Raw genomic sequence first — 21,728 nt, 5'->3', positions numbered from 1 at the left:
GAGTTTCCATGAACTTTGTGAAAGGTTTTAAATATTTCAGGTAAAACCGAAGCAATCCCCCATCTCTGCCTTGGATCACACAACAGCTGCAATGTCAAAAATTATTATTATTGTTATTGTGGATGGGAAAAAAGCAAGTCCAAGAGGCCCCAGTTTACTGCACTGCAGCCCCAATCACTTCTGCCTTGCGATGTTTTCTTCAAGAAAATTAAATGCATAGCACTTAAGACTGAATTAATCAGTTTAAAATATTAAAAAAGGAATAAAAAGGAAAACGTGCTTTAAGAGAACTGTGTGAGTCAGATAGTCAAGCCATATGTAATTAGGATTTGGTAATACTCCTGTAATCCCTGGAACATCCAGGAGGTATGAGGATAAGGGGTTCAATCCTAAAGCTCAACAAACATAAGCTGTGATACATAATGCACAATCCGGCTGGGATTTGTTTGTAGTTTGGCATTTTGTTAGTTCAGATTAACTATTGACAGAATTCCGGCTTCAGCAGAGATCTGACATCGATACCTTAAAACCCTTCTGGAGCTGACACGAAGCTTTCAGAAAAATAATGGTGGGAGCTGTGAAATCTCTGAATTATTGGAGACAAAAGTTGATGGGGTGTGCAGGGGACGCGTCGAGGTTTGGCAGCTTCCAGTGGGCTCGATGTGACAGAGAACTGCAATAACTCAGCTGGTGCCAGCTCTGCTCAGCACACCTGAGGGGTGTTGCTTTGACAGGTGATACTGTGGCTGTGCTTAAACATTTGGATTCATGTGGTATCAAAGGCTGGCACGTTCTCTGTTACCTGCCCAACACATCTCTCCAGCAGCGTGGCGCTGCTGCTGGACTTCAAAAAGACGTGTTGTTATTTTCGGGTTAGGCTCAGTAAACAAAATATTTTGTAAAAAATTAAGGCTACAAAGGTCGGCTGCTGCTCAGTTCTTGCATGGCACCTTGAGCTCTGTCCTGCCTTTCTCAACCACAGCGAGACTGAAGGTCACTGGGTTGATTTGAAATGTTTTCTTTATTCTGTATTTGACACCAAAAGCTCCCCAGCAGGAGAGGGCTGTGCTGACCTTGAGCTGTGTTACCTGAGGCACCGAGCTGCTGCTGTGGTGGGTAAGAGTGGCAGCCATTCATTTCAAAGCCCAGGAAAAACAAAGTGAGCAAGGGGGATGGGTTTGGGGAGCCTCACTGTGCAGGATCCATCCCCTCCAAACACAGAATTGATCCACGGCTGCCTCCAGCCCTGGGGCTGCCTCCCTGCGCCGAGTGATTAATTCCCTGGATGAGTCCTGTGCTCTCGGGCCATGCAGGAGATTTCAATTTCAGGTAATTGAATTCCCTCCCTGCTGCCAGCCGGGTGTCCCGTGGGCTCAGAAGCTGTCACCCTGCCCAGAGGGACAGAGCCAGCCCCGTGCCCGGCTGCCACGGGCACCTGCTACCTGTCGCAAAGCAGACTCTGCTCTAGAAAGCTCCTTGCTGCCCTGCCAAATTCCTCCTGTACAGGTGATGGACACCTGTAGCAGAGCAGGGACACAGAGCTGCTCGCAGAGTAGGCAGAATCTTAGAATTTCTTGGAAATCCCAGCTCCCTGAGCCCTGCTCTGTTTGTCATCAACTGATCTCACCTTAAATCCTGCATTCTAAGGGATTTAAGGCTGTGTGCATTGCCTTTTTATTTTAAGTTTCGGTTTTTTTAAGTAATTGAGAAGGAAATTAAGTCCCCAGGCACACCTGGGATCAGATTTGCATATCAGCATGGTTTTACTGTGCCCAGAGAAGATCTGCACTAATTTGGAGGACACAAGGCTGCAGCCTTCATGCTCATGGCACCCCCAGCCAGGCTCATTGTCCCTTACATAATAAACAAAATACCCAGTGCATCCTCCTGCAAATTCCAGACTGTCATAAACTGGGGCTGTTCCCAGCCTCGGGCAATTTCATAGTGGGAAATGATGCACATGCAGATGATGATCTCCAGAGCTGTGGTATTCTCGGAGAAGAGCTGAGGGTTTGTGAGCCAGGCCAGCAAGAGGGAGTGGGACAGGCGTCATTCCTGCCTGCTTAGGGCAGGGAGGGGTTAATGGATGCTCAGAAAGTTTCTTTTGCCTCCACTATCCCAGGAAAGTGCCACAAGCACTTCTGCAAGCTGTAATCCCACGCACTGGCTTCAGGGCGAGTGAGTCATGGTTGAGCATGGAAAAGGATCTGAGAAATCCCACAAAGTGAATATCCTTTTATATAAACCCCAGAAACCTGGAATCAACACAACACCAACCATTTCTCTGTTGCTGAGCACCAGCGTTCTCCTCAGCCACATGCAGATAAAACAAACCCTGCCTACCTTCTCAAGGCCGTCTTCTTTGAGACTGATGATATCCAAATCAAAATCTGTCCGTAAACCGCTGGTTTTATTAAAGACAATGCGTCCTGTTAATCCTTCCCACTGGGCCTGTGCAAGGGAGAAAAAGTAGCAGGGCTGTTACTTAGTATCATAAATAATCTTTTGCCCTCCACTATATGTTCTTTTAATTAGTCCTTATGCTGGTTCTTTCTCCCTGAAGAGCCTGATTAATTAATAATCCCTCCGTCACTGCTCAGACTGCAGACGGAGCTGGAGATTTCCTTAACTCTCTTGCAGTCCTTGCTACAATTTCTGTTCGCACCTTTTGTGTTCACCAGCTGTTGCAGGACGTGATGACTCAGTAGAAAACGACTTGCATTTATCACAGCATCCTTGTGTGCTGCGTTTATCCTTGTAGTGCTGATAAACGCTGGCTGCAGGGAGCTGCTCTGGGACTGCTCCAGCCAGAAGAAATCCCTTTGTGCACCAACTTGCTGCTGCTTCCAAGGTGTGTGGAAGCTTAAATGTTGGGAATGTTTCCCTCTGTCCTTTCAAAGGGAAAGTGGAGCACGGGAGGCCAAGGATGTGTTCATGTAAGCAAGATCTGAGGTTGGAACGGGCACAGAGTCCAGGGGCGTGTGCTGCTGGTGCCTTGCTGCAGTTTGTGTCAGTGTGAGGACAGGGCAGGTGCTCACTGGGACTGGGGACATCCCCTTCCCAGAGACTTCTCAGTGCTTGGCTGACTGAGGTCCTGAACAGCCTGGCCTGACTGGGACCAGGAGACTGGGGTAAAGATGCCTCAATTCAGTTCCACACAAAATTCCCCTGTAATTCTAGTTCTTTCCCACTGTTCACTTTGCAGCAGCCCTAGAAACAAATCTCTCTGGTTTAGGAGGAGATGGAACCCCCAGTGCCAGGTGCTCTGTGCCAGCAGAGCAGGAGCTGGGGGACAGAGAGGTGACTGGTGCCTGGGGACAGTGCTGGCTGTGCTGCAGCACATCCTGGGAGGATGCTCCCATAGGAGTGCCAGGCTGCTGCTGCACTTTGCTGCTCAGCAATCACATCCCAGCAGTGGGGAGCTGTGCCTGGGCTCTCTCCCCTGAGCAGCTCCGTGCAGGCTGCTCACTGGGAAACGTGTTTTCTTTATGGGTGGGGGAGCTTGAAGTATTCCAGTGTGATCAAGGTGGCATAATGTATTCTCAGGGGGGAATAACTGGCGTTTCTCCCAGTAAATTCCCTCCTCTGGCTCTGCCTCATTAATTCCTGAGGAGCAGTGACAGCCTGCTCCCAGCCTCGCCACCCTGGAGTCCTGGGGAGGCTCGTGTTTGCTCATTTGGGCGTGCAGGTGGTTTGCCTATGGGACACACAGCCCTTGGAGCCCCCTGGGAGCTGGGGAAAACACGGAATGTCTGGTATTGGCCAGCTGGAGCAAACACAGCTGCGTGCTGAGCCCTGTGATGTCTTTTTGGGCTGCCTAAAAACAGAGGCCAGACAAAATAAAGGGAATTAAAAGGAGTTATATTTGTTGAAGGGTTTCAGGTACATTTTGGGCATGAAGCCCCTCATGGGGAGTGTTAATGGTAAAATGTGGATGATACAAGTCCTCCAAAACCATCTTCCCCTGGAACTTGCTATAATAGATAAGGTCTCCTAGATACCAAGGTTGAGCCAAATTCCTTAAAAATTTGGTCACTCTCTAACACTTTGGAAGATAATTGGTTAGAAATTAGTTTGTGTAATTGGTCAGTTCACCTTTAGAACTTCTCACTTAGATTGGATGCTGTTCTTTGTATAAACTTTTTATTGGCTGTAGTTTGAATCCCCCTTGAACCTATAAATGTGACTGTCTGCCCTTTGTTCTGAGAGAATCCTGCTTGATCACCCTTGGCATGAAATAAAGATTCTTGTGGAATTCGTCAAGTAAGGCCTCTGGTCTTTCTCTGCTGGCTAAATGTGAGCTTTCTGAGAGATAGCTAATTGATATTAGCACTCTCTGGTCCTGGTAAATACCACCAGGGACCAAAAAGAAAGTCACAGTAAAACAGCTGTTTATGGAAACAACTGACAGAACCAGAGGACACAGTCTCAAGCTGCACCAGGGGAGATACAGGTTGGATATTAGGAAAAAGTTTTCATTGAAAGAGTGATAAAATACTGGAATGGTCTGCCCAGGGAGGTGGTGGAGTCACCAAAAAAGACTGGATGTGGCACTAGGTGCCGTGGTCTGGTTGAGATGTTAGGGCATAGGTTGGACTCAATCTTGAAGGAGTCTTCCAACCTAATAATTATGTGGGAAAAAAAAATCACTCTTTTACCTCTTTTATGAAGTTCATGAAGCGGCCGCCGAACCTCCAGGCCTTGTGGCGGTGGCACTGCAGGGAGTTGACGGTCATCTGCGGGGCGCGCTGGTAGCACACGGACACCACGTGCACCGCGTCGTACAGCAGGGCAGCGTCTGTCTAAAGGGAACGGGGACAGCGTTGGTGGCCCTGGGGACTCGTAGGGAAACGTGGAACCCGCTCTGAGTTACCCCCGCCAGCCCCTGGGTTGTTCTGTTTCTGTTTGTTCATCCCTCAGACCGAAAGCGTGGGGTTCTGCCTAAAATCAGCGATTCTGGAAGTGTTGTTTGTCTGTGAGGGACTACTCGGGGTGTTGCTTGCAGTGGTGTCAAAGAGGGAGGCAACGATTTCTAAATGTAGAAGGTAGTAACAGAGTTTTCTTATTGAGTCTGTTTTGTCTTGAGTGTAAAAAAAAAAAACTGTACGAGAGCATATTTTTCACACTATTTTATACATGGGAAAATAGGAAACAGAGATGTTTGTGGGCACACAGTTTTCCAAAAATGACACAAGCTGTCACCAAAATCAGGACCTCATGGCTTTGTAACATATTCTAGCATTTCAGTGATATGAACTAGGGAGAATGTTTTTTTCCCCCATATAATGTGATGATTTTAGATTCAATTTGAGATGCCCCATCTCCCATCCAAACACTGATCAGGAGAATCAGATTTATTTTTTGCTCTGATGTGGTAAGACCTCCTAGTGAAAATACATTATTTGCTGGCTTCACAGAGCCACAAAACAGATGTGAGTGTAGCAGCAGCAGCATAATAAACCACAATAAAACAAAATAATACAGCAAATAACCGAGCAAACATCTAACAGGACGTAGCCATGGAGAAAATCCTCCAGCCTTGGCAGCCATCCCTGTGACCTTCCCTTCCCTCAGCAACCAAGCATGAAGAGCAGGAGCCCCACCTGCATCCGGGGGCGGGTATGGACCACAGCAGGGACAGGTTGGTGAGTTTGGGGCTGGAGGAAAGGGGGGGCAAGGATATGTCCATGCAATTTCATGGTGAATTACAGACTGTAATGCCCAGCTGAGCCCAGGGCCCCACTGGATGGACACCTGGCAGACAGGAATCAAAGGCAGGATCCCTCTGAGGAAGCAAAGAAGGGCTGGGAGGAGAGGCAGAGCTGGGGACTGAGCGCTGCTGCAGGCACAGCAGGGCTCAGCTGTGGGGACAGGCAGGAGCTGCAGGACAGTGACACTCTGTCCCCTTACAACAAACACAACAGCAGGGACCTAAGGAGCCATTTCAAGGTGAAAGTCTGGGAGGCTTTGCCACTTTGCAGGGCTTGTTCTGGCAGATCTAAAGGGAGAGGGAAGGAGGGAGCCAGTCAGCAGTTCTGGGGGTCAGACACAGCCTGGCAGGGAAGACAGATGGGCGAGCAGGTGCTGCACCTTCCCAGCACTAACTCAGCGGAGCAGAGCTGCCATCAGACCCTAAAGGAGTCATCAAAGCTGCAGCACAGCCCATCTCTGGGCATTGCTTTGGCACTTTTCCCCTGCTTCAGTCTCGGCAAAGTGCCTGGCCCAGCCCCAGTGCTGTGCTCCCGGCCCTGGAGCCGGTGTCCTGCTGCTCTCAGGGGCAGCTGGAGCCCTTTGGGACACGTCCTGGCCACCTGCCTTGTCTGGTGGCAAATCTCCAGGCAGCTGGGCCTGAGCAGGAGCGTTACCACAGCATTGGGGTGTGGACTTCACCCCAGACTTTGAGGGACAGTTATTAAAGAACACAAGAAAGCACCTCAGGGCAGATACCTGCCATGAGTTGCTACCGGTACAAGAACCAAAAAAAAGTAACATTTAGACCTTAATGCCTATTAACGCCTTCCTCACCACCCTGCCCTGCTTGGCAGAGCCCTGTGCCCAGTTTGAACTGCCCATACCATCATCACACCATCGAGGAGCCCCAGCTCTGCCTTGGGCGCCGACTGCAGCCGCTCCATGGACCACTTCTCGATGATGGAGGACACGTGGGGGTTCTCCACGTTGAGGATCCGGAAGCCGGTCAGGTTCACCCCAGAGTAGCGGTATGGCTCTAGGTCTAATGCATAAAGATCCTTAAAAGAGAGAAATGGGTTTCAACGTTTTGCTGAGCTTTGTTGTGTTTGAGTTTTCTGCGTCGGTGCGCGTGTCTGTGTTTGGAGCGAGACAGCAGAGCCCACAGGAGGTGGGAGGGAGCACGGATCCCTCAGGAATTAAGGATTGTGTGTCTGTGTTTGGAGCGAGACAGCAGAGCCCACAGGAGGTGGGAGGGAGCACAGATCCCTCAGGAATTAGAGGATTGTGCTGTCTGCTGCCATCCGTCGCTGCTTGCCGAGGCCTGGAGGTGTTGGTGCAATTTGGGTGCCGTATGTGCAGGTTCCCCACACGCAGCAGAAGGGAACTCCTACCAAAGAACTCGCTGTCAGCATGAAAAAGGCGAGAGGATTGCGGGGAGAAAAGCAGAATCGCTGCCTGTGACTCTGAAAAAAGAGACTTGTGACCCAGGGAGGGGGACAAGGCAGAGTTTGTGTGTCTGAAGCTCCCCTGGGCCTTTCCACGGAGGATTTGCTGGCAGTGCTGAGGCCCACAGGGTGCTGCGGGTGACAGAGTCACTCTGAATGCAAAACACCAATTTGCAGACTATCAACGGGGAACTCAGACGCATTTCTTGACATTCCAACCAGCCCACACAGTCTGCAGATGAATGAGGGTGCCCTTTATACGATGTGAGAACCAGAGCCAGGCAGTGCTGAGCTCTGCTGGCTGCTGGCCTGCGAGCATCGCTCCGGAAGGGGAACTGGGGAAACTGGGGGGCACTGGGGAAACTGGGGGGCACTGGGAGAGCTGCTATGGGGTACTGGGGATACTGGGGACACTGGGGATACTGGGGGGCACTGGGGGCACTGAGGAAACTGGGGGAGCTGCTATGGGGCACTGGGGAAACTGGGAGGCACTGGTGGCACTGGGGAAACTGGGGGGCACTGGGGGCACTGGGGGAGCTGCTATGGGGCACTGGGGAAACTGGGGGGCACTGGGGAACTGGGGGAGCTGCTATGGGGCACTGGGAAAATTGGGGGCACTGGGAAAACTGGGAGGCACTGGGGGCACTGGGGGAGCTGCTGTGGGGCACTGGGAAAACTGGGGAACTGGGGGAGCTGCTATGGGGCACTGAGAAAACTGGGGGGCACTAGGGTAGCTGCTGTGGGGCACTGGGGAAACTGGGGGAGCTGCTATGGAGCTCTGGGGATACTGGGGAAACTGAGGGGCACTGGGGAAACTGGGGGGCACTGGGGGAGCTGCTGTGGGGCAGCTCTTGGCTGTCCACGTGTCTGAATATCAGTGCTCAGGGATGAGTTTGGGGTTGGACAGCACATCAGGGCTGTGTGGCAGCTGATCTGCTCCCCAAACTCACCCCAGGGAATGTGGTGAGATGGCAGCCAGGGGTGGCTTGGTTAATGGGAGCCATTTGTTGGATGGGACATATTTCATCAGTGTTTGTCCTGAACAATGTCTGCAAGTGTTTCGTGGCAGTATAAATGTGGGGAGGTGGAAAGGCAGCACCACAAGTGGTCTGCAATGGGTGGTGGGGGCGAATATGTGACATTCACTGCTCTCACAAGGGCTGATCAAAAGGATTTTCAGCATGGGATGGGTGCTGGGGCTGTTCTGTGCTGTGTGAGGGGCTGTGCTGGTGGGACACAGCTACACTGTGGGGCTGCTGGAGTCCCTCCTGTGCTGCCCTAAGCAAAGCAGGGCTGCAGCAACACTTGCCAGCAACTGAGACATCATTCTCCATGGGGGAGTGAGGGTTCTTGCGGCTGTTTTGCTTTAATAAGCTTTGGGGGTTTGATCTTTGCTGTAAGCCTTGCCCCAACCTCTGCAGCCCCAGGGCTCACTGCTGATGGATGCAGTGCTCAAATCTGCAGGTGCAGCAGGGAGCAAATCATTAATCACCCTACAATGGCAACCAGGACTTGGGGTTTTGGGTTGTTTTCTAAACCTGAAAAATTGCAAGTGCTAACCTGCACATTCTGTTAAAGTGCACTGTGAAAACCAGGCCACAATGGTGACTTTTAAATGACTTCAGGGAGCTAAGGGCACATACAGAGGTTTGACCTCAGACAGGCGCTCATGTCTCTGGCTGGGAGGGGGGACAGCAGTTCTGTGCCTGACCTGCTGGAATGGGTCTGTTTCTTCAAGATTCATTTTTAATCAGAGACTTCAGTCTGTATTCCAGAAATTGTTGTGAGGAAATGATTTTTTTTGCAAAAGCTGATGATTTCTTCCTCGGAATGTGACTGAATGTGACAAATCAGATCCCTGAGCTCCAGTCCCCATGGTCTCTGTTGCCCATCTCTCAAACCACCAGTCCTGGCCACCTCTCAGATCCCACAGGTATTTTAGGTGCTGTCTCAGCCCTGCTGCTCCCCACTGACCCTTCCTTTCACCAAGCTCTTATAGAAACCAACCTCCCATCAGGCCCTGCTTGGCTGCAGTTTAAATCACGGCTGCAGCCTGATTTATCACCTCCTGGAATCAGAGGATAATTCAGAATACCAGCTGAGTGTCAGGACACTGGGAGGTGTGGATGGGAATCATCAGATCAGTTTCTTCTGGATTTTCTGCTCCTGCACAGCCAGAAATTGAAACATCTGGTTCTATTTTCCACCTCATCTACATTCCCTTTCACTCATTATTTTCTGTACTGCTGATTAATTCTCCCCTCCACCCTTAATTTTACTCTCAGTGTTCCTGTGATGCTCTCCCCCTTTCCAGTTCACCCAGCCTGGTCTCCTTGCTGGTGGCAGCAATGCTGAGGACTGATCTCAGTGCATCCCAACCCTCAGTGGGCAGCAGGAAAGGTGGTCCAGGATGGGCATCTGTCTTGGGTTACAATACAGGATGTGATCAAAAGTATCTATTCTATCACCATCTGTTGAGGGTGGGGCAGTGATCCTGATCTCTGTGGGAGATATTCTGCTAATGGGCATCCATTGAAACCAGCTGGGGCAGTGTTCTTTATCTCATGGGATATCTCCTGTTCATGGCCATGGTTTATAAACCAGCTGGGGCAGTGTTCTTTATCTTTTCACAACCCATCCTTCCTCCAGCCAGTCATTTTCTGCTCATGGCCATTGAGTCCCACTGTGGGACTGATAAAATTACTGCATCCCATTGGGAGTTGCTCCAGCCGGGGGGAAGAGCCCAACATTTCTTACCAAGATAAAAACAGAGGTTTTGGGACACTAAGGGAGCCCCTTTCTCCACTGGACTCCAGAGGGAAACGGGATTTCTCCACATCACCACTGGAGCTTGGGAGGAAACTGCACCTTGTACAGGAGCACTGCTCCAACTGAGCCACATCTGTCACTGCAGGAGGATGCAGCCACCATGGGATGGGACTGCTGCCAACACCCTGCCTGACTGACGGGTGTCAGGTTGTACTCTGACTGTGTCAGGGTTTGGGGTTTGTTCTTTGTAGTGCTGTATTTCTATTTTAATTTCCCTAGTAAAGAACTGTTATTGCTAATTCCCATATCTTTGCCTGAGAGCCCCTTGATTTCAAAATTCTAATAATTTGGAGGGAGGGGGTTTGCATTCTCCATTTCAAAGAGAAGCTCCTGCCTTTCTCAGCAGACACCTGTCCTCCAAACTAGGACAGCATCCCTGTCTTCTGCTGCCCATGGGTGAGGAGTTCCCAGAGCTGTGCCCTGGGCTGTGGCAGGGCTTGACCATGTCTGCAGAGCCCCATTTTCCAGACTGCTGAGACATCCCCACAAGAGTGGAGCTCTGGGTTCTCCCTGCAGGGGCTGTGGATGTGACATCTGTGTGTGACAGAGACAGGCACTCATCAGAGATCCTCCTCCTGCTCCTCCTCCTCCTGTGGTGGAAAAGGCTGGTGGGGCTGGAGTCAGTGAACTGTAGTCGTGCTTCCTAGCAAAATGTTGAAGCATTTCATGCCAAGTGTTGATACACTGTGCTCAGTATTGACTGGGGACCTTTTAGAAACATTCAGTATAACATAATAGACTAATTCATTAGCACCCCATGGGTCTCGTACTGGGGAAGCTGAAGCACAGGCATTGCAAGCTAGGAAAACATTGCCTTAAGGAATGACAGATTAAAATATCTTTCCCATGATATAACTGTTATTTCAGGAAAGTGGCATTAATTGTGATTGCTTATCTATTAATTTATTATAATTCCTCTTTTCCCACCTCCAGGCTGTACCTACACATGAAATGTACTCCAGGCTCAGCTGGGGCTGATTAATAGGAGGTTATCTGGGAAATGCTTAAAGCTGCCTGGAATAGATAATGGCAGCAGGGGTAATTAAAATGTCATTTGCATTTGAAAAATAAATTTTGTAGTTTTTAAGGGTTAGTTTAGTGTGTTTCTTTCCTAAAGGCAAAAAGATAAATTGGATTTCCAAAATCACACAAAAATTCAACAGTAGACTAGACAATAGCATCTTAAATGGAGAAAGAAGTGACCCTGCTAGGAAAGCCAAATGCCTCCCAGAGTCAGAGAGGAACTGGCCCGTGTGTAACAGAGGGGAGTTAATGTCAGGCTGAGCTCCCCTCCTGCAAAATAAAGCTGCAGGGCTGAAGCTTGGGCACAGCAGGGCTGCTCCTGGCTCCAGAGGGGCTCCTGGGTGCTTATCCAGCCCTTCCTGATCAGGGTCCCACCAAATCCAGGGTGGTGGCTGCAGCCTTGCACTCCCCCTGTGCTCACTGTTAGTGTGTGGGGAGCCACACTGAAATCAAAATGACTGGGAGGGAAAATAAAACCAGAACCCAGATCTGAGCACTCCAGAGGAGTGACCTAAGGGCAGGGGAAGGAAGGAGTGACATGTCTCAGGCTGAGCACCTGGCAGTGCTGCAGAGCAGAGGAGTTAGAGCCAGGTCACTGCACTCTGACCCTGACCTGCAGCCAGGTCCAGCCCTGCCCTCTCCTCCTGGGGTCCCAGATCTCCCAATTCCTTGTTTCTCACCCCATTGCAGTGCAGGGCACACCAGGGTCAGACCCCCATCCCTCCCTCCTGCTCCCTCACATCCCACCCCCACCAGCGAGTGTACAAGGGTGTGCACAGCCAGATACTTTACCAGAGTGGTGAAGATGAAGTGGTAATATTCTGTCATCATCCCCATTGCCATAGCCTTAAAGAGAGTAGGGAAAAGGGGTTAGTCAAGGGATTCAAGAACATAACAGCAGCCATGCAACATAAAACTCAGAGCTCGTAGGTAAATGTGACAGGAGAGACCTGGAAGCACCAGGGCTGGATTCAGGACTGAGGTTGTGGAGCAGTTAAGCTGTGCTCAGTCACCAAGAGGCACATGTTCAAGTCCTCAAACCATTCTAAACCATGGCAAAGCCTCAGTGTCCAGCTCCCATGAGGGCTGGTGGCATTTCTGGGTGTCCCTGGGTGTGCCAGGGCACTGTGGCATTTGGGTGCAGGGTCCTCCAGGGCCACAGACTCTGTTGGCACAACTGTGGAAAAGGGGGTCACTTCCCTTCTGCAATACCAAATACAGAAACCCCACCTAAACCTCTGCAGAGTGGCCATAAATGACCTGTTCTTATGGTGCCACATCCATGTAGTGGCTGAGAAGCCAGCTGGGAGAGTTTGGATTTCTGACACGTGTAATTCTGGGGCTCTGCATCCCCACCTTCAGCCCCATCTGTACATGGAGCTCCCGCCTCTGTCCCTCCACAGCAGATCCTAATTCAGGACCTGGTTTGGAAATGGGTCAGTGAAGGTGTGGGCACAAGGATGGGGAGTGGGAATACCCCCTGTCCCTCAGCTTCTGGAGATCATGGTCCTGAGGGCCCCTGGCCAGCAAAGCTTGAGATTCCCTGCCAGCCCCTACACGGAGGATGGCTCCTGCAGATTGCTGGGATTTGCATAACTGAGCACTGGAGAGAACAGACTGTCCTGGAAGCTCTTCCAGAGGACGTCCATGGGCTGAAGGGGCCTTGGCTGGATGACCATGTCCAGGCCCTTCACAACACGGGGAGAGCACGTTTCGGTCTGTGGGAAGGGTCACCTTGAAGCTGGTGGCTGGTGAGAGGAAGATTCCTGTGGGTTTGGCTGGGATCTGACTGTGTGAGCATGTTTTCTGGAGAAAACACATGCAAGAGCACTTTAAAATCCCCACTGATGGGAAAGTGACTTCAAGTCCCCTCAGGAAATGTTTGCTTCCCTTGGTTTTTGCTAAAATTACTAGGGCGGAATTTTCCTCCGAGGAAGGAAGTGACAATCTGAAAAGAAGTGAGATGTCAAAAAACAAGGGGAAAGGAAAGGATCTGGATTGCAAGGCTAGATATTGTGACTCTAGAGTGGGATTTCACCTCAGGTTTCCTGCTCTGGAAGTAGCTTTTAGAAAGTCTGGGGGCTGTCCCTGTGGCCATTCACTGTCCTGTCCCCCATCCCTGCCTGGTCAGTGGATCCAGGGGCTGCCCTGTCCCTCCTGCACACCCTGGTTCATGGAGATGAGGCAGGGAATGGCACCTCAGTATGGGAAATATCAGTTTGTGATGGGGAGCTGGAGCAAATAATGAGATCCCAGCTCATGCTCTACAGCTGGATCATTCTGGCTGTAGCTGAGGAGCCCCGACCTGCTGTCAGAAGGAAGCTGCAGCTCCCCAGCACTGGCAGCCTGGGGCAGCATGCATCTGGGTTTGTGGGGAAATGAATAAATGATCATCCTGGTGGTTAAGCCACAGGCAGTGGCCACGATGAGAGCAGGAGCTCAGTCAGAGCTGACAGGCACAGCTGTGCCCTGCAGAGCTGCTTGGGACAGTGCAGGGCAGCCTGGAACAGACCTGCAGTGATAACAAAACTGAGGAAGGAATCTGAGGTAGAACAGGAAAGCCTCACAAGCAGGACTCACCCTCTGATAGGTTTCTACAATTGTTTGTTTTCCAAATAATGTCTGGTGTCTCCAAGGGAGCCAGGCTGGAGCAGTAGGTGACAGTCTCATCTGTACAGCTGTGCTGGCTCATGTGCTGTTACCCATGGATTACTAATCCATGGGGTTTTTTACTACTCCAGTTTAAAAAACACTGCCCAGATGATCAGTGCTGTGCTGTGGAACCTTGAATCTCTGGGCAGCAAGATCCCAACTGGATGATGGTGTGTGCACTGCTCAGCCTGACCTGCCTCAGCCAGCACAGGCTGGAACCTGTGCTGGAACCTGCTCAAGCCTTCTGTGTTTGCTGAAGATGTGCAATGAAAATCAGTGTCAAGGAGTAGAAATTTTAGCACAAGCCTTGTGAGAACCTTGGTGCCACCGACGAGGCTGCACAGGGGCGGCAGCAGGGCCAAGAGACTCCAGGGACTGCATCCAGCCAAATGTCTGCAGAGCTGACTGGTGTAGCGCCCAAAATGTTACAAAAGGCATAGAATAGCAATAAAATATTAATATTACTGATTCTGGCAGAATCAAAATGCTGGGCCTTCCTCCCTGTTTTGTTGTTGTTTTTTTAGTTTTGTTTAGTTTGGTTTCATTTTGATTTTGTTTTGTTTTGTTTTTGTTGGTTTTTTTTTCCTTTTCGGTCCATCATTTGTTCTGTGCATTGTTCTTCTGCTGCTGTGACAGGAAGCAGATTCTCCTCCTCCAGGAGATGGCTTTACCTAGCTTGTATTTCCAGAGGAAAAGAGCTATTTCACAAATGTAGGTGGCACCTCTAGACATGCATTTCTTGCTACAGGTAGAAAAGGGAGGAAAATATGAGGTTTCCTAAGCCTCCTAATCTTCAGCAGATGTGGGTGACCTGCAGGTCGTGGTGCTCTGCTCTGAATGTTACAAACCAGAGTGGCCAGGCATGCAGAGACCAGTCAGGCTCTGGTTTGGGTTTGTGAAACTTCCCAGACTCTGAAAATACTCCGGTATTTCCCTGAGTAAAAAAACACTGGCTTATATTGCTAAGCTGAAATCCATGGCCTTAGGTCCTGACAAAACCTCAACACACACACAAACCCAGCTAGAAGGACTTATTGAGACTTGTCTCCCCTGGTCCCCCCTCTCCTCCATCTTCCTCACCCTGCATGGCAGTGATGAGCTGAGCAGATGGCACAATAAACTATAATAAACTGCATAATAAGTGAGCAGCACCAAACACAACCAGCACGGGAAAATAACTGGCAGGAGACAATAAGCCCCTTCTATTGCTTCCCATAATAATCCCTGCCAGGCTTTCTGAGTTCTCTGAGCACTTCCCTTCATTTTACATCAAGCAGGCTGCAGGAGAAGGCTCTTGCCTTGTGCTCGCTTTTCTCATCCCTTTGGGGATTTATTTAATCTGGATGGTGATGTTGTGCTGGGCTGATAGCAGCAACACTTTCAGGGCTGGTTTTTAGCGTCTCTGTGAGGGCCTTTTTCTCTGCCTCATATTGACCCTGAAACCCAAAGGCACTCGGGAATGAGGAGGAGGAGCTGGGGTGAGGAGCGAGGACGCCCGTGGAGGAACTTGTGGAGGAAGAAAGGAGGGAGCCCAGATGAATGGAAAATCACTGACATCTGGCTTAAAGTCCAAGAATTGCAGACAGTGCTGGGAAATGGACAGAGGATGCCATCCCTCCTGGCTGGGAAAACCAGTCTGGATGGAGAGGGAAGAGGCAAGAGGGAAGAAGGCTGGGGCTGTGCAGCTGCAGAATTGTCCAGGACCAGCCTGGGCGCTGCATTTGCCACAGCCCCTTCTCCTCCTGCAACATTTGTTTCTTCTCACCCACAGCCACTACTTCCACTTTTTCAGTGACAATGCCATAGTCTGTAGAAATCCAGCAGTGTCCTTGAAGGATGGACATGCTGTAGCTTTTAGCATGGATATGGACTGTGGCCCAAGGGAAAGCTGCACCCCAGGGCGGGCTCACTTTTCATTAGGGCCACCCTACACCCACAGGCTCCTCAGCAGCCACTTTTTGCTTTCCTGCTCACCTGCTTGAGGATCTGAGCTGCCATCAGGTGGCTGCAGTCGAAGATGATGCGGAATTCCCTGCCCCGCTTCATCTCCTTGAGCAGCGGCCGCGCGTCGTCGGTGTCCAGCGGGAGCTGGCGGATCTTCAGGCGGATGTTGTAGCGGGACGGGGCCATGATGAGCTCCTGCAGCCGGATGAGGCCTGAGGGTGGCACACAGAGACAAACCCACAGGTTACAGTTCTGCCTTTCCTCTCAGGGCATCCCCTCTTCTCCACAGAATGAGATCAGGACTGACTTCCATCCCTCCATCCACCCATCCATCATCCATCCATCATTCATCCCTCCATCCATCCTCCATCCATCCATCCATCCATCCATCCATCCATCCATCATCCATCCCTTCATCCATCCATCATCTCTATCCATCCCTCCATCATCCATCCCTCCATCCATCCATCCATCCATCCATCCATCCATCCATCCATCCATCATCCATCCATCCATCCATCATCCATCATCAATCATCCATCATCCATCCACCATCTCTATCCATCCATCCATCATCCCTCCATCCATCCATCCATCATCCATCATCAGTCATCCATCCCTCCATCCATCCATCCATCCATCCATCCATCCATCCATCATCCATCCATCCATCCATCATCCATCATCAATCATCCATCATCCATCCACCATCTCTATCCATCCCTCCATCATCCCTCCATCCATCCATCCATCATCCATCATCAATCATCCATCCCTCCATCCATCCATCCATCCCTCCATCCTTCCCAAAACCAGCCATTGCTAAATGCTATCAGAACAACAGTGGCACATGTCAGCCATTAACCCCAGAGGAGCTGTTCTAGGACAGAATGGCTTTTCCTGCTGGTTTCCCACCACCACTGCAGCCAGTAAAGCTGGATGGAGTCCCTGCATTGGGTGGGAAAGGGAGAACAGCAGGTTGGTCCTAACCTCAGACACCTCTGGGATCACAAAAAAATTTCTTAAGCAGATGTGCCCTTGAGAAAGGACAGCATGTGATAATCAGCTACACAACAAATTAAAATCTGCATATTTACCATGCACAGCAGCAAAAGGCAAAAATGAATATATGCTTGGATTTATGAGTCGTGTAGATCGTAACACTTAATCACAACTCGTAACTTCCTGCTACCCTCAGAATTCATTTCGGTTTCCTGCACAAGGCAAAGAACCATGGTGGATGCAGCTGAGCAGGAATTATTGGAATCTGGTGTTGCAAGGAGAATTTCAGCAGATGCCTATTGCAAGGGGGAAGAGAGAAGTGTGTCCCTTTGCATAGAAGAAACACATTAGAATATGCCACGAAGGGAACATACTGTGACCCACATTTGCAAAACAGGAATGTCAAACTGTGTTCTCATCAGCCCTCCCCTAAAGAAACCATTTGGTTTAGTGAAATTAGGTTGGACAGGCTATCCAATGTGGCTTTTGTTTTTTTTGGGGGGTCTATATCTAGAGCTGTGCAGCGCTTTGCTTTGTTTAAACATCAACAGCTTTCCTTACAGGAAGAACTTTGCCAGCTCTGTGTTACAGAATTATCCAGAAAACAAAAAACTTTCCAGAACTGCTTTTGGTTTTATCTGGGAGCTGCTCCCTCCATGGCAGCTGTGGACAGGGGCTTTTCTGTTGCAGGGTGCCAAAAGAGCCAGGCTGAGATGGTCACCCCATGTCAATGAACCCCACCATGACCCTTTGCCAGCTCTGCCCCACTCACTGAGGGCTCTGTGAATGAAAAGCTTAGAAAGCTCCCAGAACTGCTCATAGTACTGTCCAGAACTCCTGGGAACCCCTCACTGCACAGGGCATCATCTTGAGAGGGTTCATTGGAAAAATTCCCAAAGAGACTCAGCACAGAAAATCCCCAGGACTCCTTCTCTGAGCCCCTGACCCAGGACAGAAAATCCCCAGGACTCCTTCTCTGAGCCCCTGACCCAGGACAGAAAATCTCCAGGACTCCTTCTCTGAGCCCCTGACCCAGGACAGAAAATCCCCAGGACTCCTTCTCTGAGCCCCTGACCCAGGACAGAAAATCCCCAGGACTCCTTCTCTGAGCCCCTGACCCAGGACAGAAAATCTCCAGGACTCTTTCTCTGAGCCCCTGACCCAGGACAGAAAATCCCCAGGACTCCTTCTCTGAGCCCCTCCTTCACCCACCTGTGCTGTCGTCGTACACCACCGTGGCTGACCTCCACTTCAGATACTGCACGAGGTCCAGGATGGCGTGGCTCAGGGAAGCATAGTCAGGGTACAGGTTGACATAGAAAGTGTCCTTGTTATCCAAAGGGTGATGCTTCCACCGGAGCTGGATGTGGGGGACCTCCAGGGCGTTGCAGATGGACTGGACAGCGTTGGTACAGGAGCCTTGGGAAGGTCCAAATATTGCAACGACCCCCAGGGCGAGCTGGTCACAGGCTGGAGGGGGAAGGGAGGGATGTCAGCAAAGCCTGGGGGGGCTAAGCAAGGGCCAGCCCTGGGCACAGCCCAGACACTTCTGGGCACTGTAATTAGTGACCCAGCACTGATATTGAGTGATTACAGCAGTGGTGAGGCACAGATAGAGAGGGTGAGTTATGCCAGGTGGGTAGAGGCACAGAGGAGTCCCAAGCTCCTCTGAGGAGCCTCCACCACAAAATCTGAAAAGGGACAGGGGGTCACTGGGCTGGCTGGGAGCACTTAGCTCCCTCCTGGTGGTGTCCCTCCAATAGCTGCCAGCTCAATCAGCAGGTTTCCTTTGTCCCCAGCCAGAATCCAACTCCACGAGCCCACAGGTCACCAGCACACAGCCTTTGCTGTGCAGTCCCTCCCCTTCAGCAATTCAAGTGTGCTGCTGTTATCCAGTAATCAAAAGTGACTGTTATTAAGAGAACAGAACATCCATGTGATGGATGTGAACGCTGCCAGGGATGCAGGGACACAAACACAGGCATGGCCTCCAGACCTTTGCTCAGGATCAGAGCAAATGCTGAAAGGAGTTTTGTGAGGTTTTCAGAGGGAAAAAAGGTATTTGTTTCCCTTGTAATAAAATGCCTCAGGAAGGTCAGCTCCAGCAGGAGCTCTCATCCAGATCACTGGTGAGAGCAGGACAGAACAAGCTGCTGGTCTTGAAACCAGACCTTTCTCACACTGAATCAATGTCCACAAAGCTGCTCAGAAGTTTGCTCTGCTCTTACCTTTCTTAGTTGCTTCAAAGCTGTCGTGGAAGTGTATCCTCTGGATGTCATAGGTTAGGGTTGTGTTGGGCAGCAGAGTTCTGTTCCTGTTAATGATGTTGGCGGAGAATCGGAAGGCTTGTTCCTCAGCACTCATCACCTGCGTGTTGGGGCCATCTGCATACTCAAAAATTCCTCCTGCAAGACAAAAAATTCCACCTTTGAGCCACAGTTTGTTTCACAAACTGACACAGCAAGGATGAGAAAACTCTTGGAACATTTGCAGGTGGAGCAGGTGCTTGAGGACCTGTCCTGTACTGAAATGAAGATGTGAAGCCTTGGGTTTTTCTTATATCCTGCTCTATGAGAATGTTCAGGGTGGCAGCTTTGTGGGGCTATAAGAGGTGGTTTAAAGTCTTGGAATATTTTTATGTGTCAGATTAGTGGCTTCCCATAGACGTTTAGGACTGGACCATGGGAAGTGGACAGGCTTACTGCCCACCTGCAGGGAGGCTCCAGGTCTGTGCTCTGAGCAGTTACTGGGTGCAAAACTGGCACTGCCCTCCTCTTGAAATCCTCCTGCCTCATCAGCCACCTCTGCTCCTCACACAGCAGGGCAGTGCTGCTGCTGGCTGTTTTCAGTGCCATTTCCAGTACCCTTCTCCGTTTTTATTGTTCCTCATGTTTAGTTCTCTGTGTTTGTAATTTAGACCAGCAGAGACTTCTGGATTTGCCTACCCTGCAGCTCCTCTGCTCATCTCAGATCCACATCTCAGTAATGCACATCTCAGATGAAGCTTTCCCGTGTTCAAAAGTTGTTAATGCCATTACACCTCCCCAAGGGCAACAAGCTCATGTCACAGCATCCCTGGGTTTCTTGGCTCCGTGTCTGTGAGCCTTGTCCTCAGTTCCCACTGACAGCCACTCTAATTGGAGTGACTTGGAGCAGGCATGGGTTATGCAAACATGTGTCCTTGCCTCTGGGATGCAGGATCCACCCTGCACCCCTCACAAAACCACGGAAAAACACAAACCTTGCTCTATCTTACTCAAAAGAAAACCAAAATAATTAATGGATGAGCGAGATAAGCAAGTACAATTGGTAACAGATGGTCTCAGCGTTCATTAGCAGAAGGAAAATCTTCCTCTTCAATTTAAGATAGTCCTCAAATATTTTGTTGTAGACAACAGATGTCTGCTCAGCCCTCCTGGCTTTCAGGCAATGCCATGAATCCTTCTCCAGCAGCCAGAGCACATTTTCTGTAGTTTTGTGGCAGTTTGGAGTTAGCCAGGAGTGCCAGGCTGACAGCACTGCTGATGGCCATGCTCTGGGTGTCCTCCTGGAACCACAGCCATGGCCTGGGTGAAGCACAGCAGTGATGGCTGGAGGTGTTCTCAGCAAGGAAGCAGAAGGATTTACAAAAGGGCTTTGACTTTCTGCTCCCCTTGATTGTGACAAGTCCCTTTCCTCCTCTTCCTCTGCAGTCTTTGTGCATCCGTGTCCCCAGTTGTGAAGTGAGTGTGGGAATTAATTTGCATTCACAGACATTGAAAAAAGTTTGAGCTGTTCTCTGCTAGAAAAAAACCACTGAAGTCATTGCTAATTTTGGTAATAGGCAGAAGAATAAAGAAAAAAGAGGCTGAATGCTCATTCTGGAGCATCATTTCGGTCTCACGTGATTTCCAGCCAGTCACTCACGGGCAGGTTTTCAATCCAGAATGCTGAGCAGCGTAGGCAGGAGTGTAGCAGAATTGTCCACATGCCTCATTCTCACTGGATTATGCCAAAACATTTGGGTTTTGACTGGTGCAAAGAAAATTATTCATCCACATCAAAGTTTGCACATGCTGGCAGCTCAATATAAGTTTCTTAGGACAAAAGAAAGTTCATCTACAATATTAAATCAGACACAATAAATAAAACTAAAGTGAGTGGGAGATTCACCCCATCTTTCTGTTCAAAGCTTCACTGTCCAGACTGTTTAGCCACGGATTTTTTTGCTTTCTAGCATTATCCTGAAGTGACAACTGGTTAATGTTACATTTTTTATCCACTAGCTGGCATTAGATTTTCCCCAAGTCCAACACTTTCAGCATTGCTTTGGAGCATGTCTTACTATAAGAGAATATAGAAGGGCTGGATATGTGGATTATTGGTGTTTGATCCTAAATAAATTCCCATTCCAGACATCCAGCTGGATATAACAGGCTTTTTGACAGGAAAGACTTTTCTGTGCAGCCACCTTGAGTTCAGGGCCAGGCAATGAGAGAGCTGAAAGCAGCAGGGAAAGGTTCCCATGGAATTCCCATTGCTGGGACCACACCAGGAACACTCTGGGCCATTGGGAATCTCCCACAGTTGCTGAGGAGCCATCACATGGCCCAGCCTGGTTTTCGCTCAGAAACTGAGGAGACTGGGAGCAGCTGATGGCAGATTTGTGCAGGATCCATCCCGTTGGATCCTCACATCCCTCTTGGCTGTGCGCCGCTCCTTCAGAGATGTTCATCCCCATCATTATTTAAAGAGCCTAATAACTGGCTTGAAACAGCTGATTAATGCATAATCTTCATCATGATTACACAGCATAACTGGCATTAATTTGCAAAGCCAGCTAATTATGAAAATAATTGTTGAAGTTCTTCCATTTGAGCAAAATGGAGACGCTCAGCTCGTGGCATTGGGAGCACAAGGGATGTGAAATCTGGGCTGGGGGACCCTGGGGTCCCCTGCAGGCCTCAGCAGGAGAGATGAAGGAACAGGGCTGGGCAATTGCAGGCAGCTCCACTGCAAGTGATGCCACAAGGGCCTTGGGCAGAAACCTCTCACAAACGAGAGTCAATGGGTGTGAAAAGTCCACAACAAACCAGCCTCTGCTTTTATACACAACATATCTACAAATCCCACCCAGAAAGTGCAACTGAAGCTTCTCCAGCG

General features: G+C 50.0%; 1 protein-coding gene across 1 annotated transcript in view; it reads right to left on the bottom strand.

Annotated features, from left to right (window-relative positions):
* The window catches only part of GRIK3 (glutamate ionotropic receptor kainate type subunit 3), a 116,552-nt gene that overhangs the window by 33,570 nt on the left and 61,254 nt on the right, over positions 1–21,728 (bottom strand). The window contains exons 2-8 of the mRNA XM_033080564.1: positions 18,815–18,991; positions 17,799–18,056; positions 15,615–15,796; positions 11,781–11,834; positions 6,576–6,749; positions 4,659–4,802; positions 2,344–2,451 (exon numbers count right to left, since the gene is read on the bottom strand). Of these exons, the coding sequence (XP_032936455.1) occupies positions 2,344–2,451; positions 4,659–4,802; positions 6,576–6,749; positions 11,781–11,834; positions 15,615–15,796; positions 17,799–18,056; positions 18,815–18,991 (1,097 nt within the window). The remainder of the gene's footprint in view (positions 1–2,343; positions 2,452–4,658; positions 4,803–6,575; positions 6,750–11,780; positions 11,835–15,614; positions 15,797–17,798; positions 18,057–18,814; positions 18,992–21,728) is intronic.

The sequence above is a fragment of the Catharus ustulatus genome, chromosome 26, assembly GCF_009819885.2.
Source record: "Catharus ustulatus isolate bCatUst1 chromosome 26, bCatUst1.pri.v2, whole genome shotgun sequence".
Classification (NCBI taxonomy): domain Eukaryota; kingdom Metazoa; phylum Chordata; class Aves; order Passeriformes; family Turdidae; genus Catharus; species Catharus ustulatus.
Note: the sequence above shows the minus strand (reverse complement) of the source record. Positions and strands in the feature narration are given on the sequence as shown.